Source organism: Carettochelys insculpta, chromosome 4, assembly GCF_033958435.1.
Source record: "Carettochelys insculpta isolate YL-2023 chromosome 4, ASM3395843v1, whole genome shotgun sequence".
Lineage (NCBI taxonomy): Eukaryota > Metazoa > Chordata > Testudines > Carettochelyidae > Carettochelys > Carettochelys insculpta.
The window spans coordinates 52,880,387-52,900,508 of NC_134140.1; the positions used below are offsets into that span (position 1 = coordinate 52,880,387).

General features: G+C 40.2%; 1 protein-coding gene across 6 annotated transcripts in view; it reads right to left on the minus strand.

Moving 5' to 3' along the window:
• SGCZ (sarcoglycan zeta) overlaps positions 1-20,122 on the minus strand; it is a 470,824-nt gene that overhangs the window by 322,498 nt on the left and 128,204 nt on the right. For all 6 annotated transcript variants that reach the window (XR_012645368.1, XR_012645367.1, XR_012645369.1 and 3 more), the window contains one exon: positions 11,005-11,199. Coding sequence is in view for 2 of the 6 variants with exons in the window: in XM_074992835.1 (XP_074848936.1) it covers positions 11,005-11,199 (195 nt within the window). In the remaining 4 variants the exon portion in view is untranslated. The remainder of the gene's footprint in view (positions 1-11,004; positions 11,200-20,122) is intronic.

Sequence of the window (20,122 nt, forward strand, 5' to 3'; positions counted from 1 at the left end):
TAATACTGCTGGTAGATTGATATAGATATTAGTCATTTCACTCCTGCTGCAATTACACTACAGTGCACTGTCAGAGTTTTCCCAACAAAATTTCTGTTGACAGAATGAGACCACACACAGAAGCCAAATCAGGAGAGCTCTCTTCTCTTTTGACAGAGCAGCCAGACTACCTGGCTGCTATCTCGACGAAACAGGCATCCAGAAACAGAAGACAGGGCTGCCCATCATTATGGATGCCCTGTCTGTCAAGAGAAGGACCTCAGAGTGGCTACGCAGCTTTTTTCCTGAAGCATTATGCTTCAAAGCTTTGACCAGACTGGTAGTGACCCCCCTTCATGTTTCCAGCTGATTCCTATGCCGGGCAAAGTTTAGTGCAGTCTAACTTGAACAGTGACAAAGCACAGGGTACAATGAATTCCTGCCATGAAGCAATACAGCTTCTATTTACAACACATCCTTGCTTGAAGTGGTTTTACTATGAAGTACTCTATATAAATTGGATTTAAAGTTCAGTCACATCAACAAGTGAAGGGAGAAGAGAGAGCAAGATGAAGGGACAACATTCTTCCCCTAGTTGGAAACTGACCGAACAAATCCAGAAACAAGCAAGCAAGCAAGCAGTTTCACTGATCTGCCACAGCTATCACTAGGGTTTGCAATCAAGGCAAGGTTAATGAAAAGGGATTGGGAAATACAAATGGAAGCTTGCAATTGTTGAGTTCAGTGTAGCAAAGTTCCTGGTTTTGACCCTTCCTATTAACAAGTGTTGGAAACTTGCATAAGGCTGACTGCTTTGGCACAGTGTGTGAGAGTCTGCTTACCTCCATCTTAGATACAAATAGGGCCACAGTACTAGAAATGAAACAAATAAAAAGGTGAAAGATATCATCTTCCTGGAATCAATACTGTGATTTCTCAGAAACATCTCATAGAAGGCAGGCACATAAGTTTTAAGTGTTTGACATTCTACCTCGCTCTTCCAAATTGTTTTCTTGAATCCAAACATTCACTGATGTCAAGAGCTCAAGCTTCATAGATGTGTATAAGGAGCCACTTACTTTCTAAGGAGAGAGCATTTATTGGCATGTGAATGAGCTACGAAATTTATGCTTTTTTGAGGAGATAAAGGTACACCAAAAGCCCAGTTATCCAGCACACTGCAAGGCTGGCTGGCTATCCAAGACCAGCTGCCGTGGGGCTGGCGGACTGCCTGGGGCCAGCTAACCCAGGCAGGGTGCAGAGCAGGACTGGCAGCAGACTCTAGCTCAAATAACTGGCACATTATTTTTTTACTTCATTTTATAAGCTTGTATTGCATATTCCTTCATGAAATACAGTCAATAATAAACAAGCACTTATTTCATTAGGGACAGCTTTTGTGTGCCAACCATCTGTATGATTTTTGAATACTGGTCTGCACATCCCCAGTAACATTGGAAATTCTGAATGATTTGGGCTATGTAGGTGACGCTGAACATGTACATATTGGAGACCACCTTTTTTAATGAGATATTGCCAATATTCTTAAAACTGATCATGTTCCTTTTTAGGATGATTTAGAAATGACTTGAGTTAATCAAGACAGGCTATCAGAACAGCAGGACTGATCAGACAGATTACTGGATCCCACACAAACAGATCTGGGTGATAAAAACCAATTACATCTGACAGCATCAATGTGCCTTCTAATACTGTGGCAAACATGGATCAAAACAAGATACCATTACATATTTTTGCAAGAAAATTAATTTATGCACTGGTAATTTAGAGGTGATCCATTCATTTTACTGGTATCAGATGAAACATTTTGTTCAGTTCTTTAATCAAAAGTTGAAGTCTTTTACTTTGAAGAAATGAGGCATTTTCCAAACGCTGAACAGCAACACTCAGCATGAAATGTAGATCCAGGTCCAGACAATGAGAAACAGAAAAAACATTTCCCAACCTCTCATTCTGTTATTAACTACTAGAAATGTCCATCAGGATGCATTCAAGATGACGGACCATTTTACTGATCATTACACAACAGAGGAATATAGCTTGTGCACCAAAGAGCTTACAATCTAAATTTACACAAGTAGAATATTTTTGCCTGTTTCAAGTATGTGTTCCTCAGTAGTAATGTCACAAGCGGAGGATTGCAACATTTTTAGCATGTGTAGCCACTTGATTGGGATTATATTGCAAGCCTTTAACTTGTTGCTAAATTGAACAAACCTACCAGAATCATAAAAAGAACATGGAGTAATGAAAAGGTTTTTTGTTTTTGTTTTTTTTTTTCCCTCCAAACAGTTCTCTGCACTTTCTGTCATGAACACCACTACAATCACAACTAATAATAAAGTCTTTATGTTCCTTTGAGATGGAAACAATCTCAGAGAAATCTTGTTCTTGTTGGATTTCCTGTATAATTTTGTAGAATAATTACTGTGGTGGATTCTTGACACAGGCATCTAAGTTCTAGGTATCTATCTAAACCAAATCTTTTGATTTTCTCCCAGCACTAGGGTTGCAGGTCAAATATTATCTTGGACTGCTCCTTAAAGCAGCAGAACCAATATATGCTGAGTATTGGTTCCCTTTTACCTCACATGAAAAGTAGTGTTTCATACAGAATACTTGTGAAGTATTCCCTGTACCTCATGAAGAGTGCAGAAACTGATCTTTGAACTGCAAAAGAGTGAATCCAATGAGCCCACTTTGTCTCCAGATGGCATTTAGTTTAAGACAATATGGTACTTTTGTTGAATAGCACATATTTAGACACCATAAAGCTAATAGCTCTCACCTTACACTCCAAACAATTGTTGATTGCCATAAATGATGGCAAGAGTGAGACCACATCCTCTACTACTGCAGTATTATCTTTGACAAATAAACATCCATAGATGTGCTGAAGTTTAGGTCTAGGATGTTAATGCAAGCACCTAAGTGGACGATTTAGGAATACTGTTATTGCAAAAGTTAAGTGTGTTTGTATTATTATGCATGCTGCCCATTTAAATCCAAGCCTACTTGGCACGTATATCCAAGCATCTGGTAAACTGGCATCATGCTTACAAATAGATGGACACAAGACTCAGGAGCCAACAACCCATGTAAGTTCTATTGTGAATATAAAGCAAAGAATCCCAGCCCGGGGGGTGGGGGGGAAAGAAGTGAAACAGCTGTTTATCCTCATATTATGCTTGGAGCTAGGTTTATGTTTAATTAAAAATAACTTTCATTGTCCCATAATATTATACTTGGTCTGTCTCTTATGCAATTGCTGAACAGGCATGCTTAGGTATTTTTAATGAAGTCTGCTTCAGTGTGTTTTGGAATATTTTGGTGGCGACTGAATGTGTATGTCCCTGTTTTCACACCCTACACAATACTGTGATAATATTTGCAGAAATATGGTTTGCAAGATCTATGAAAGCAAACATGCTGGTTATTAATTGTAAAATGCTTATTTTATATTATACATGGTGTTATTAATTTCTTGTGTATGATGTTACAAGAATGTTTAAGACCACACAGACCACAGTAAAGGTGGTAAACAGGTCTGTTTTAGACAAAGGAATATGGGTTTACCTCAATTTACATAGTAGTAATAAAGAAAACCATCAAGGTAATCTGACAAGGATTATCCTGATCTGAACTTGAGACAATGAAAATGCGTGACAGACTGGCGCTAGTTATGACATTCATGAGACAAATAGAGTTGAAATCACATTTCTGCTCGATTCTGAGCAGGGATTTTAAACATGGTCTACCCATCCTCCTCCCCCTAACCTACATAGATGGGATCTGTATTTTCTGTAAATCAGCTACATTACATTGCATCTGATGAAGTTGATCTTTGGCCTCAGTCTATAAGATGCCACAGTACTTGATTGTTTTTGGGGATACAGACTAACACAGCTACCCCTCTGATACTCATTAACATTTCTGACACTTCCCCACTCACTAAGGACTACATGAAGTACAAATTGTACTAAAACACAGCTGCTCTAAGGTTTTGAAGGTCATAATTTAAAGATGCTACACAATGACCAACATGGCATCATGGAGTGATGGGTGATCTCAATACTAAAATTAAAATGGGAAAGCTAAATTTAACTGTTATGAGACCTCTGCCATCAATACATGAAAATTTAACATTAGGTTAAGGTTTTTTACCATTACCAAAACTTAATACATTAGGTACTACACAATTCAAATCAGGACATATTTAAAGGATGGTTAACTAGTTAATTTTTTAATATTATATCATAGTGGTACATAATATTCTCAACTGCTTTGAATCCTTTAGTTATATAGGAAGTATCCTTTACTTTCTTTGGTTAACTTATCTCCAGCTTTGTCTCCTTATCTTTGAGGCTTTCTTAAAAATCTCTCTCCTCTTTAATAGAATCCTAGGGCTGGAGGGGACCTCAGGAGGTGATCTAGTCTAGCCCCCTGCCTAAAGCAGAATCCACCCCAACTAAATAATCCCTGCCGAGACTATGTCAAGCCAGGACTTAAAAACCTCTAGGGATGGAGATTCCACCACCTCTCTCAGTAACGCATTCCAGTGCTTCACCACGCTCCTGGTGAAATAGTTTGTCCCCAAATATCCAACCTACACCTCTCCCTCTGGAACTTCAGAGCATTGCTCCTTGTTCTGTCACCACTGAGAACCGTCTCTTTCCTTCCTCCTTAGAGCTCCCTTTCAGGAAGTTAAAGGCTGCTATCAAAACCTTTTGTTTCCTTACAGGTTGTTCCTTTCTTATAAGGTCTAAGCATCAACTTAGTGGGTCTGCTACCATCCTAGACAACACAAGGAAGTGACGTTGGGACCTCTGGAGGTAAAAGCACCAGCTCTCTCAGCATTGGCTGAGAAGCCACGATGTTCCAACAGAGAACTGTAATAAGTTTGCATGGTCTGTGGATTACACTCTCTCTCTCTCTCTCTCTCTCTCACACACACACACACACACACTACTTTGAAAAATTCAAACTGGTTTAACTACACAGAAACGGGATTCCAATTTTTACAAACCACACTTTTGACAGTATGTGAATTAGTGTATATATTGTACCTAAACACCACCAGCATACATGTTCACTGAGTTATGCATTTCAGTTTTGAATTCAATTCTTCAGTTTTCATTGCTGTCAATAGACATCTTTAAGTCCTTAGATTTTCTGTCCTTAAGCTTAAATCAATATGAATAAACCATATCCCCTTCTTTCTTTAACATCATAGCTACTTCTACTATACACATTGAAGTCTAGCCAACCTGAATTTTATCACTACCACATTTCCTAAAAACCTTGAAATTCATCCAACAAATTGTTTTATTTTCTGCTGATGCACAGGCATATTTTCCATCAGAATTAGCAAAAATTACATGCATATGCTATCTTGGTCATTTTGAATATATTAATAAGAAAATGAAGTCAAAGCAGTCAGACTGCTAATATGCTAAATTGTTTAAACAAACAAGACTGGCACTAATAGCATTTAGTTGAAAAACCCAGTCTTGCTTTGCTCATGGAATGCTCTTGAAAAGAACAAATTTTTTCCTCAGATTTCCAAATTAGAATTTTCTCAGATTTTGGAAAGGATTTTCTGTCACCATCTTCAGGTTTTATGCAAAACAATGTCCTGTGTAAGTGTGGGTATAAGTATGGAAATTTCAGCCAGATCCTACATTGACAGAAACCCATTTCCTGTCAAACTCACACATGAGCCAGTTATATAAAAAGATTTTGCATGTTTCTTAAATGATGAATCAATCACTGAATTTGAAAAACTACACTGCTGAAAATATTTGCAAGCCATAAAAAATACAATTTTAAGTGGGAACATTCATTCAGCATGCTAATCAGATGATATCTCATATATTGACACAAATCTTTGGCATTAGAAATTAATCAGTACCAAAATAGTATATATTTCACCAAATAAAGCTATTGCACATTGTGTCATGTGAAGAATAAAGGGTAATAATCCCGTGTCAACAATGATGTACTACATACAAAGAATGATAAGAATGATATATTAGTGGAAAGACCATAAAATAACATGAACCTTCCATTCTTGCTTGGTACGGAATCTTTTGATCAGAGTCAACAGCCAGTTTGTTTAAAATAAGAAATGTTAACTGATACAAGTTTGAATTTATGGGATAGCAAATGTAATAGTGAAAGTGAAGTATAATGGTGGTAGCTCGGCAATGTTCCCTGCATAAATTGCACATTGTTTTGTCCTTTCAAATGTCATGGGGAGGTGACTTTTTTCCCCCCTTATGCTGTTAACAGTTGCTTACTTGAATACAAGAATAAGGACTGGTGAAAATATAATTTTTTTACTCTTAACAAGAGGATTAAATATTACTCATACAAGTCAACTGAATACATTATAATATCATTTCTAATATTTCACGAATGTTAACAATCCACATTAAGTGATTTATGAACTGCAATATCCAGCATAGTCAAATACTGCAATGAAAGTGTATCACACTTCAAATGTTATCTTAGTTAAATCATTAAGTTGCCATTCATTTAATTCTATCAGCCACATGCATACTACTAAAACTACTAAACCAAAGGCTTCTATCTGTTGAGTAGTAAGCAGAAGCAGTGAATCAGATTTGTATTGTACCACTAAATGTGAAATTTGACTCCATATTCCATTAAAAGTTATTAGCTTTGGTAATAAAGCTTCTAGGATATTTTATTTCTAAAGAGTGAAGCTGTAGGCAGGCTACATTAAACAAGCAGAACTTTAGTAAAGCCTATGGACTTCTCTCTCCAAATGGCTGAGTTATGCTTAGATTCCCTATTTTTTTTTCAGGGGCACTTCAGTTCTGCTGATGGGGGCTCATCTTCCCTGTTCTACAAACATTTAAATATAAACATCAGAAACATGTAATTGACACTCAGGCCCCAGCTCCTGTCTCCTCTGCCAGAGATTAGCATTCAGCTAAGCTGAAATACCTTCTTTAATTCAGACTCACATGGTTGAGAGGTCTTTCAGATAGTTTGGTCTCGATGAAGGACAGAGGTCCTGGAGCCAGGTCTTCCTGTGAGGATCTAGCCATTAGAGAGAAACCAGAAGGAGTGGGCTTGTGAGTTATGAATAGAGTTTGTCTCCAGGGCTAGTAAGTTCTTTGCTAATCTGCCACACTTTATCACCTGCTTTCACTGATTGCTGGCCATTTCCTCTTGCTGAATTCCCCTCCTTCTGGACACAGCTGCCTTCCCCACATTATCACCACATTTTGCCCACCAATCTGTCTTTCTGCTGGTGGTTATCACATGACCAGTAGATGTGTCCCACCCTGCCATGAGGTGCAAAGCTGTGCAATTAATCTTGGCCAGTACATATACTTTCAAGCCTGCCTAAGACAGCTATCAATTTCAAGGTAGGAAGCATGTATTTTTGAATGACGAGTTGGAGAATAAGGTGGAGAAAACAGCTCTCTGTCCTCAAAATTTCATTCTACTCTACAAACTCAATTCTTAATTTGAAACTATGGTTTTTCTCCTGCTTGGCTTTTGTCTTCTGGCCTCCCTGCTCATTTCACTTGTGACTGCTTGCAGTTGGGCTCTCCCATAACCTCTGATTTCCATCAGTTTCAGTGCCAAAAATCAGGGGATAGTGCAGTATCTTCATGGATTTGTATCCTGACCCCCTTCTCCCTGCTATTGGGCTTATGTGCTGATCACATCTGCTCTCTCCCTAGTAGTGATGGAGATACATCAACATATGATGCAAATTTCTCCAAAGCTGTAGCCAGAAGATCTTTTCCCTATTTTGTTTGTTCTCTGAAAGAGATCTGCTGGCATAACTGACTGACTGCTTCTGGCAATGACCTACACAATCTTTTCTTGGATGCATTACACTGTATTCTCCTGGCTTGTAGTACTTTAGGACAGGGCATCCATTATCATTTGTTCCAGTTTATCAAATGCTTGTTGTCAGGGATCTGCCTAGTGCCTCTCAATGGTGGAGGATGAGGGGACAGTTGCCCCACAACTCACCCTTTCAAAGGGGCCCAGAGCTCCAGCTAGTGCTGCTGCTTTCAGCCAGAGCTCTAGGCCCCTATGAATTGCTGCAGCACTGTGCCAGTGCTTCTCCAGCTGCACAAAGCTTTAAGAAGTTGGGAGGGTGACACAGTACATCACTGAGAACTGACTGCACTTGGCCCCACCTCATCTGCTCTTGTCTTTCCCTTGCAGGACATGGAGCTGGACCACCGTCCCCACCCACCTTGCCCCAGGGCCCACAGCAGCAACTGGTGCCTCTGTCTCTCAACATCTTGCCTTGTGAGCTGTCCCAGACTTGTACAAGAGCTGACTTGAGGGTTCCCTTTTTGCAACCAAGTGTGGCCAGAAAAATCTATCATTCCTATAAAGCAATATACCCCTTTAGTGGTTCTGGATTAAATTTTTATATGGAGCAAACACAGACATTGCACCAAACCTTAAATCCCATATAACAGGGAAACCAATACGAGCCAGGCAATGTCACAGCACACCCGGAAGCCTTAATTCCAGCAACTATTTACTCCTTTCACATTCACTAGAGCTGTTATGTCTGATTGCCTTCATTTTGATAGGATAGTCTCTGATCCTCTGATGTGAACAGATGTTCAACGTATGTCACCTCATGCAGTTTGAATTACATTTATCTGCAGTCAGATTTATGTTCATGTCCCTGCACTGCTGCAAAAAAAGAGGATAGGGTCACAATTGTTTCCACCCAGCTATGTGGGTGGAAGCCTTCTAGGGATTTCATTTTTACTTCTTCAAGACTTCCACCACATGCCCAACATCTAAGCATCTGTCTAACGTCAAACTGCCTTCTCAGAACCCGTGTTCCCAGAGCTGATGAACCGAAGAACGACAGACTATCCTCTCAAGACTCCAACATTGCATGCAGTTTGTTAGGAAGTAACATGGGCTCTAGCCTCTAGCTCTTGGGTGAAAAGAAGGTGACTGCTCCTCAGTTTTGTCCTGCTTTGGGGAGCAATAGGTTCTGGGGCTCCTAGGATTGCTGGGAGGCTTGAGGCATTGTGAAAAACAGTGAGAAGTCCTGTGGCACCTTATAGACCAACACTTTATTGTAGCATAAGCTGTCATGGGCAAAGACCCACTTCATCACATGCGTGTTGCGGCATTGTGAGGCCTCACAGCTGTGCAGCTCTCTTCCTTCTTCCCCAGTAAGGTAAACTAAGAGTTTTAATGTCCTGCTGTAGCTATCCCCTTGCATAACCAGGTCTGAATACAGCTTGAATGCCTCCTTCCATTGGGTCCATCACTAGCCCCACCCAAGTTGGGTCTGCAAAATCCAGACTCAGTTACATGGCTCATTCCATCTGTTGCTGTACTTTAAAGAACTCCAAATCAGCTGCCACCACCAGATTACATCTGTAAACAATGAAACCGAAGCAGGCAAAATTCAACAAACAAAGCTTTATAAACCCTATAGACTGTGTGTCCATGCATCTGAGTGGCTTCCAAGCTAATATCCCACTTTCATTGGTCACTTGGCATTCCAACAATACCATTTCCTCCAGGGCACATGCCCCTCTGACTCTAATTCTCACTGATCATTTTAGAGAGTAGGCCTACAAAGCATACTTTGATATTACATTTTTGTACTGTGGCAGAGTCAGTCTCATTCCTGGGCCCCAGGTCCTCTGTTTAGTCTGCTGGCCTTGTTACGCTTGCTGGGGCATGGGGCAGTCTGGGGGGGAACCCGGTCTGCACCCACTCATTTTGGGTTCTGGTCCAGGGACCCTGGATGGTCGCTACCAGTGAGGGCTGACTCCCTTTGCCCTCACAGCTCCTCTCCCTGGGCCACTTCCCCCAGATGTTTCCCCCGATACCTCCTTCCTCTAGTGGTAGCTGTGGCAGCAAGTCCCCTCCTTGGTTTGGATACTCCGGCTGATCAGTTCCTCAAAGTCTCTGGTGGAGCTCCAGGCCCCCCTGGATTGCTGAGGCCCCTCTCCTCTTTTGTGGTCTCTGGTGTTCCTCTAAATCTCCTTACTTCTCCTCGCTCGCCTTCCAAACTCTCCTTAACCACCCTCTCCTTGCCCTGCATGGAGAAGGGCTTATAAAGTTACCCCGAGTAGTATCAGCGGGCCGTAATTGATTTAAGGAAGCCTACTCCTCAACTGTGCCCACTTTGATTGTCAGCTCTGTCTCCACTCTGTTTTTACTCCTGCTTCCCCTCTCCTGGCCCCTCCCTGCCACTTACAGCTGTAATCAAGGTATTTTAGTTTTCCAGTGTTCAAAATGCTCAGTTACAGCTCTGTGATAGACTGTAGTCCTGAGAGCCAAGTGAATGCCTCTGTTACTATTCAACATGCAAGCTACAAAGGTGGTTGTTTCAAATATTTCACCATTATGGCTCTTTCTGCTCTGGCATGGGACAATTTACCAAGCCACACATATCATATACAGGTATTCTCATGCATTTTAGATGCACCTTTATAACTGATTAACATCTCTTTCGGCTGTATTTTAACATCCCCTGAATTTGGCTTATAGTGCTCTGTCTACTGCACATAAAGCCTCATCTGAACAAAAACACTGCATCATCTCAGGTAAAGTCCATCAAACACTTAATATTTTATATTCATACCTATATAAATTCAGACTTCATAGATTTACAGAAACAAGGAAGTCACTGTGTCTTTCTGTATGAGTTATTTTGTGTCTGATCCTTTAATATACAGCCACCCCTTGACATATTTACATTGATAACAAAGAATTAGCTGTCAAATTATACCATTTTCCAGATTAATATGGTGTAAACTGACAAGTGAATGTTCCTAATTTCCAGAACCAATGAACAAACCAATAATTACAGCCTTCATTTTAATTAAGCAAAAAAAACCACTTTAATGTGTCAGGAAGAGTTTAGTAGAATGTCTTATTAGACAAATGTGTTCAGTGGAAAAAAAAGGACAAGCTAGTCACATGAAGAGCAAGAGATGTAAAAATCATGGTGGTACTTACCACTGTGAAATTCATAACCTTCAAAATCCATATTGTCATTGCTAAGTTAACAATCATGGTAACCAATAGCAGAAGGACAAAGAAGTACAAGCACCTCTTTCGCCATCCATATATTCCCACAGGATAAAGCTGTGGATTTTCAATCCTTGGCAGGCTGTTCTGCTGCGTGGCCAGGATATACTGTTCTCGTGTCATCTATGGGGGAAAACCAAAATAAATGTAAGAAGATGAGAAGTTGGCATTTGATAAAATGGAGTCTGAAGATTATCTGAATAGATTTCCAAAGTCATCAAATTACAGCCACTGAAATGTGCTAAAGAAAAAAAATTGCACTTAGACAAATTCAACCATACTAATTTGTTTGTGCTAAGGTTTTAGTATACATGTTGTGGTTTTAAGATATTTGTTGCTCCATTCTATAAAGATCCTTTTTAAATTATCATTATAGATTAATAAAGGAACACATGTTCATGATTATAACTAAGTCAGCCTATAAATTTTAGCAGTATAGAGAAAATACGGGACACTAGGAGGAAAAAAGAAAAGAAAATACACTACACGTCCTTGCCTCAAATACAGTTTTAGTGGCTTCTGTATAGGTGGATGCGTTACACAAAGTTATTTTGAAAGTTAAGTCATTCATCTCTAATATAAAAGGGAGAAAGCATTATACTTTAGCTAAGAAGAAAAACTTACAAGTGAAATACTCTTTCTATTTTATCATGTATGCAGATGATTAAGTAAGCCATCTCCTTAAGTATGACAAAATATGTTGTAGAAAGACATAGAAAATGTACACTTTAAAAATATTAACAATACCAAGCGAATGACTCAGTAATTGCCAAAGTTTGCCTGGCAAACTCGGGTAAGGGTTACTTGAATGCTAATATGATCACCCTTCCATCAATCAGTGCATAGGATGGACAGTGCACGGTGGAGGAGGCAGCTTTTTGTTGTTGTTTTGAATCCTTACTGCTTCCTAAAACACTTGTCATATTTATTGACATTCATTCTACATCCTCCACACTGGGCTCTGTCATGCTTCTTGCTACCTAGATGTAAATTTGGTTTAATTGCATAGATCTCCAGCACCCCTATAATATAACGTGTAATAAATTCACCTCCATCAGAGGTGGTAGCTATGTTAATGGGAGGAGCCCTCCCATTGACAAAATGCCATCTATACTGGGAACTTGGTCTGCAGACAATCAGTGACTTACAGAATACCAGACCTGGAAGGCACCTTGGAGAGGTTATCAAAGCCTGTCCCCTCCACTCAGGGCAGGAACAAGCACCATCTAGACAATCCCTGTCAGACATTTCTTTAACTTGTTCTTAAAAATCTCTGATGATGGTGATTCTGCAAGCTCCCTAGGCAATTTATTCCTGTGCTTAACCATCCTGACAGGAAGTTTTTTCTAATGTCCAACCTAAACCTCCCTTAGCAGAAAATATAAGCCCATTGCTTCTTGTCCTATAATCAGAGGTTAGGGAGGATAATTTTTCTTCCTTATCCTTGTATTATCCTTTTGCAAGACAACTTGCAAAACACAAAGAAATAGCCAAATAGCAAAAATGAAAGAAAATTGCTGAAGTAAATTTAGAAAATCAAAGCAATTTATTCTAAATACCAGAAGTATAGACATTAGTGTAGTACATGCATGTGCCCAGACAGTCTTTGTTTACTGCCCAAATGGTATATGTTTAGACCAATCAAAAATAGGGGCTAAAATGGTTCTAACAGAACATTTCTGGGATTTCTTGTACTCAGTCTGCTACTTTAGCTAGGTCAGGGTTTGGCAACCTGTGGCTCCAGAGCCACATGTGGCTCCAAGCACTGCTGCCACTGACTCCTCTTGTGGCTCCTGAGGCTGCCACCACTTAATCAAAAAAACCTAAATTCAGTGGCCTGCCATTAAATAAACTGAATTTAGTTTAAGCAGTGGCAGTCTCTGGAGCCACTGAGCAGCCAGCTGCAGCAGGGAGCACCAGAACAGAAAGCCATCAGGGCAGGGAGCCACCCCATGTGGCAGAAGTTTAAGCCAGCAGGAGAGCTGGTGGGAAGGGTGGTCAAGCCTGTTCCTGCCAGAGATGTGTCGCCATTCTCAGAAGGAGGCGGCAATGGCAGTAATGCGGACCAGAGTGGGGAGGTGGCAGTGGCCACGAAGGAGCTGCTCATGCCAAGGTGAGTTAATCCTGGGGGATGGGGAGGCAGGTTGGGGCTGAGAGGGGTTAAGCCTGGGGATGAGGGGTAAAGTGTGGGGGTAAGAGGAATGGATTTTGGGGCTGAGGCAGATAAAACCTGGAGATGGTGGTAACAACTTTCTAACTGGTACAAATGACTGTGTACATGCTATTCTTCCAAACAGGGGTTACAAAAAGTATGGTTTGATGTTATTTATTAAGGACTCTCTCATTCACAGGGATTGCAGCTCAAAGTATTGATTTTGGACAGTAAACCCTCAATTTGACAGCCTCGATATAATGGACTTCAGGAACAATGGATGCTGTCTGCCAGCCCCCTTCCTCCAGAAGATAAATGCTGGAGACTCACAGTCACCACTGGGGCTGGAGGTACCACCACAGCAGCTGGGGCAACCTGGGGCGCAGGAACTCTCCTCCCCAGCCCTGTGTGAATGGAGCATGTCAGCACCTGGCCACTGCTGTATGTAATGGTGCTGAGCAGCAGCCATGGTGTCGGAGGCTGCTGCCCACCATCAGGCTGGGGGTTGCCATACTTTACCTTCATGCAGGCAGCTTGGAACTGTAGCACTGAGAATTGCAGGAGGTGGAAAGTACCAAGCCAGCATTCAGCCCCTCTCCTGGTAATTGGAAGACGGAGATGGAGGTGTGAGGGGAAGAATGGGGCAGGGTGTGGGAAGGAAAGGGTGGAGCAGAGGACAGGAGCGATGGTCTGGGAAGGTCAGTGTATCAGCATACAGCATAACCATTCAGAGATAATGGAGTTTTGGCATTAACAGACACCCCTTTCCCCCATTAGTCCACTAAATTGAGGGTTTACTGTAACAAACTGAAAAAAAAATGGCTCCTCTCACTATTCTGGTTGCAGACCCCGAGCTAGGTGAATTAGCTGTATTTGCACTTTCCCTTTTATATAGTCAGAGGGGCTGACCACTCAGACTGGCAATCAAAATGACAGACCTACTTTGATAGGGCAGGTTTTACTAGTCGATAGTTTTTTGCTGTTAATAGTGAGGAATCGTGGGGGTTAAGGAAGATATAACTTCTGTGTGAACATCTCTGACAGGTCATTGATTTGTAATAGATCCTTGTCACCTAGGACATACATGGGATCTAAAGACTATGATTTCTGGTAGCCTGGGGATCATCCATTTTGATTTGGTCATGTTATTAAGGTTTAAATCATGGCCTTTGCACCTGATCACCAAGCTTTGAAATGAAAAATAAGGTTTTTCACTATCTCTCGCAATATTTTGTTGACAGGGCACAGAAGGCTTAACTTGTCTTTTGCCTTGATTCAAGTGGTAATCCTATTTCCCATTGTAAGTCTAGGAAACAGGTATTCAACCCCCTTCTCATTTCCCTCCCCTTTTTATAACGCTTCCCTTCCTGGTCACTATTGTCTATTGTCACTATTCTGTGGTAACATTGAATGTAAGATGACAAAATTTCCCTCTGATGTTATTCATATATATTCCAAACCCCACCATTCTGCCCTGGTAAAAGTCAGGTCAGTCCTGAACAAAGGAGGAAATATGTGCTTGCCTTAACTAGCATTTAAGCAGTAAACAGGGTCATCAAGAAATCTGGAGGGAAAAAGGAAATTCAACAGGTGAAAACAACATTAGGGAAGATCCTGCTACATAGATTCCTTTGGTCAGTTCTACAGAACAAACTTGCAGGGGTAAAAAACAGTTAGTTGGAAGTTTGACACGCACCCCCCACCCTGCACCCCCTTCCCAAACAATGCATTTGGATAAGCAGCTAAACCAATGGATACTTATCCAATCCATCAGTTCTTATGTGAAGAATTAAGTGTGGGATTATAATCAAATTCTTCCTACAGCACCGTGAAAGGCAGAGACCCTCCTGATGACTTAAAATTTGATTCTCGTTATGAACATGTTGTGAAGAAGTTTAGTCAGTGACATCTTTCCTCTGCCTCCTGTTCATTTATAATTACTGCACGTTCTTCATTTCCAAATCACTTTTAAACATATCACAGTAGTGAACATTAAAAAGCGTATACACTGCTGTATTGAATCAGTAAGTCAAAAATATTCATGTTATAAAGTCATCTGAAAAAACAAATTCCCACATTCCAGGAGAATTGACAGGACACATGTCTAGCTTTGTTTTGTTTTTGAAGAGCAAGGAGGGTTTCCCTTTGCCCCTTGGTCTCAATTACACAATTGCTTCCTGTAGTCACATTGCACCAAAAATTCTCAGAGCTGAGAGAAGTGTGTTAAAAACAGGCAAGCTCAGAGCCCTCAAACATATTCTTCTTTATGACCAGGTAGAATGACATGATACACTACAGCTGTGGCTGCCCTCACTTTTTGCCAATACAGAAAGTGAGGGAGGTAGCTGTGTTTTTTCCCCTTTTTCATAGGGGATTAATTAACCCTGTTCTTTTCCGCTGCTGAATTCCTGTGGATTTCTCCAGTCAAATCACACAATTCCTGACAAGCTCTTGGTGTTCTGGAATTATGATCACCTTATTCTTCACACTCTACCTTGTGGCATACAACTATATATAGCCACAGTACAACTATGTTAAAAGACTGTTCAAGTTGTAAAGTCAAGCACACATAAATTAGGCCATCTTGGAACTAAGGTTGCCTATGTAGATTGAACCTCTCTAGTCTGGCACCCTTTGGACCCAACTGGTGCCGAACGAGAGAATTTGCGGAACCCTGGTATGTCGATATCGTCAAGCATATTACCAATACTTCCCCTGCTTACTGGGCTCTTCGAAGACAGTTAGGGGTAAATTTCAGCTTAACAGCAGCACAGAACACAGAGCCAGGACTGGTGGCTGTAAACAAACTTTACAAGACCCCAGGAAACTTAGCCAAATGACCACTTATCATGGGTGAAGCCATCTGAAATCATGTCAAAATTACAGATGTTGCCTTGCGCATATCCTTTGACACAAGAATATCTTCCAACCATAGACACAAAAGTCCTGTCTGAACACCCATTTTCACACTGAGGGCATTGTTATCTCCAGAAAGTAAAAAAGAAATTGTTTCTTAATTATTGAATCAAAGATAACTGAGCAGACTTGTAATTCTTATTTCACTCCATACACTTTTTTAAACACTGCTCTGATACTTTAAAGGGGCATTCTCCCCCACACACACCTTTTTCCCCTTGTCCTTTTTTTTCCAGAAAGGGAAGCCACAACCTATGGGATAGCAATACAAAGTAACAAGTTTTGAATGCGATATCTTGTGATGCACAGATAAGAAAAAAAATCTGTTTGGACTGAAGATTCTGTAGCTGGCAGTGAAGCTCACATGATAAGAGATGGTGGGAGGGGTGAGGAGGCATCACCACAGAGTGCCCATTTAGAAAACATATAACCCTTCATGGATAAATTTTAGCAGCTCAGATGCTGAATTCTGCTTCATCCTCCACTTAAGGCTGATGATAATTACTGCTGGGACAGAGATTGTCTCTGATACTCTGGTTGTTCGCTCCACTTTGTAGCTCTAAGTGCAGGCAGCTGGGAACGAGCAGTAGAGAAAGAGGGATGGGGGAAAGGAAACAGAGAAGGACACAGACTCTTCCAAAAAGAATATTCATGCAACCTAAATGAAGATGCACTGAACAGCAAATCAACAGTCTATGAATTCTACTTTTGGCTTTAAAGCTAACTACTCTATTCTCTTCCCACTCAATTAACAACCAAGGCCTCCAATTCCTACTTTAGGGGATAAAAATCATCACTTAATTTACAGATAAAATTAAGTCCCTAGGAGCAAAAGGGAACAGAGTTCAGCTTTGTGTTGAAACCATAACTGTTTCAGGGCTTTTAGGTTTTAGGTACAGTAACCTAATTTTTTGATCATCAGGTATTTAAACCATAACTTTAAGATTTTCTGACATGTCAACCTACCTTTCTCTTTTTTATAAAAATATAGCATTTTTGTTTAATGTGTTTCTGTTTAAGCTTTAATTCAGTTTTAAGGGGCATTTTACAGAGAGTGAACTTTTAGTGACAAGAACTAAGCACAGATGTATCCTTGACATAGGTGGAAAAATATACTTATTCACAGGGGAAGAATTTATTGACTTGATTTTATGCCAACTCAGTATTTTATTTTCAATTTTGTGTCTCATGGAGCATGTGAAATATTAACATGTATTATAGAATTCAATTGCAATACATTTAAATGTCTAACAAACAGTCCTGCCACACCTTAAAGACTAACAAATTTATTTAGTATGTAACAATTTTTTGTAGGTAGGACCCACATCTTCAGATTTGCAGATTATTTAATCAGTCTTCCAAAAATCACTAGCTTTATTTTTATCTTTTCAGGTCTCTTGCAAGGCCATCATATATATGTTCAAAGCAAATGTAGTTGTAAAAATGTTTACTTCAGTCAAAGTATCTTTTAAAATTCAATAAGTAAAAATCCATTTTCACACCAATGTTTTGCTACATTCACAAGCTGTGAGAATTCAGAACCTAAATCTACCAGATTACGTAAGTACGCAGCATTCTCCAACTGAAGTAATAAAATCAATATGCAAAACCTGAGTATGAGTTTTATTCCCTGTATTAGCATTTTATTACAACAGCATACACTGTTTACAGATCTTGAATATTTAAGAATTAATCTCAATAATTTAAGTAATCTTGATCTAAAGAGTGAAAGAAAAATAAAAGCATATGTGAAATATTGCAGTAATCAGACCAAACAATGATTTCGGCTGGCAAGGAACCACCAAACAATCAGATGACCTTAATGGAACAGATGTGTGTGGCATTTTCTGCCAGGACAGACAATGACCCAAGGAGAGAAAATATAGCTACTAAGATAAAAATGCCCACATGGGCATTTACAGTGAAAGAGAAAAGCAAAAAACAATCTGCTCTTAACCAGCCATGGCAGCTCAGCAGAACTCTTTCAGGACATTAGACAGGTAATTTACTAGAGCCGGCTGGCTTTCCTTGCTCACCCCAAAAGTAACTTGTTCTCTAGCCATGCAGTCCAGACCATGGGCACTTTTTTTGTGCGTGCATAACATGCTGGCAATTCACTGACTTTTTTCCCCCCTCCAAAGTTTGGACATGTGACATTAAACTTACAGTTGAAATATTACTTTAGGTTTTCTTTAGTCATTTGCTGGCAATCTACTTTGTGCAGTGTAATGTGTGGAACAATAAGTTCTTTATGCTGCAGACGTGAAAGCATAAAATATACTTACTCCAAACACTGAAATCATTATACCTTGGATAAGATCAAAAATGAAAAACTTGGAGGTGATATAAAGAGACTGAGTAATGGTGTACTCAGTAGCTAGTCTTGTTCTTATTCTTTTGTGAAAGGCTTTACATGTAAAATAAATTCACTTCCTCAAAGATTTTAAACAAACAGCTAGGCACAAAAATCTTGCTGTCAGTTCCAAGATGTGCAATGCACACTAACTTATGTTCTCTTTGCAATCCAAGGACTTAGGATAGAATGATAGAATCAGCAGCACTAGATGGGGAGGGTAGTGAAAGCTACTTTCCTAGACAATTAAACACTAAAAGGGAAAAGAGCTTCCTTTGGCATAATCAAAGACAGAACCTCAAATTGTACAGTAAATATCAAGATTAACTAGATCCAAGCCCAAGGGAATTTGTATTGACATTCTGTTGGTAAAAATAAAGAGTATTAGCTCTTATATGTCCTATTCTTATTAAAAGGTACATTACATATAAAGTATGCTACTGATACAGAAAAAAAACAGTAATTGTATGTGCAGTAGGTTAATGGCCTGATGTTACAATTCCTTAATATAGGGCATAGAACTTAACACTGTCTGTTGTCAGTCCCATTGCAGGTTATTTAAAAATGCTCATTTTTAAAATCAAAATTATTTTCTCATTGGCATGGCTTACTTTTTCATTGTACTCAGTATGGGGAGGAAATTGGACTTTACTCTAACTTCAAGTATAGCAATTTTCTGACCAATTTCATTCTCTTCCTCCTGTTCACCGTCGTAACGCTTTCATACCATCAACTGAACCAAAAGAGCTAATAACTGTCTAAGATGACAGACCTGACCCCCCCACTACATAGTACTAACAGACAGGCTAAGACCCAGTGATGTTTTCTCAGGCTGTGGTAGAAGTGACCCCTCTCTCTATGCAAACCTGTGACAACATATCTGATAGGATAGCCTCCATGCCACTTGTCTCTCTACAACAAGTGTATGTGGTGTGAGGAAGTCTGGTGCATTTAACGTCTCTTTCCCAAATCCTCGCTCTGCAATGGAACAGAAACCGCTCTTCTACATAAGTTCCACAAATCCTGCTCCACACACTGTTGTAGGACCCTGTAAATTCTGCTACACAACAGTTCTACATGGCTGCTGAAGACTTCCTTCTTGTGTCCGTTTCCAGGCCTTCTCCCTCCCAACCTCAGCAAAAATACTACCACTGCTACATAATGCGTCAGGGACTACTGGGAAGTTGAAATGGACTCTAGCCATGTACTTCACGATTTGCAAGCACAGCAGCATTAGCAGTAACTTGGAGAAATCTTCTGACTAGTTACCTCCTAAACAATGAGTCAAAGTTTGGATCCCCTATGAATAATGAAGTCCTGTATCTTCTATCTAATCCCTCAGAGCAATTTCGTTACTAAGGACCATGGCATCTTTTCTAGTCCAACTCCAGGGAGCCAGGTTTGTTAGAGGGGACCTGTATGAGGTTTGAAGAGGAGGAATCTCTCAGGCTGCAGTAGCCTTTCCCCCACACTCCAAGTATGCCAATGTGGCAAACACCAAATAAAGGCGGGTAGCAGACTCCTGCCTGGACTGGCCCATACTCTGCTGGACAGAAAAACTCCACGAAAGCCTCTCTTCTGAGAGTGGGTGAATGGAATCACTGATCTCCAACACTATGTATATG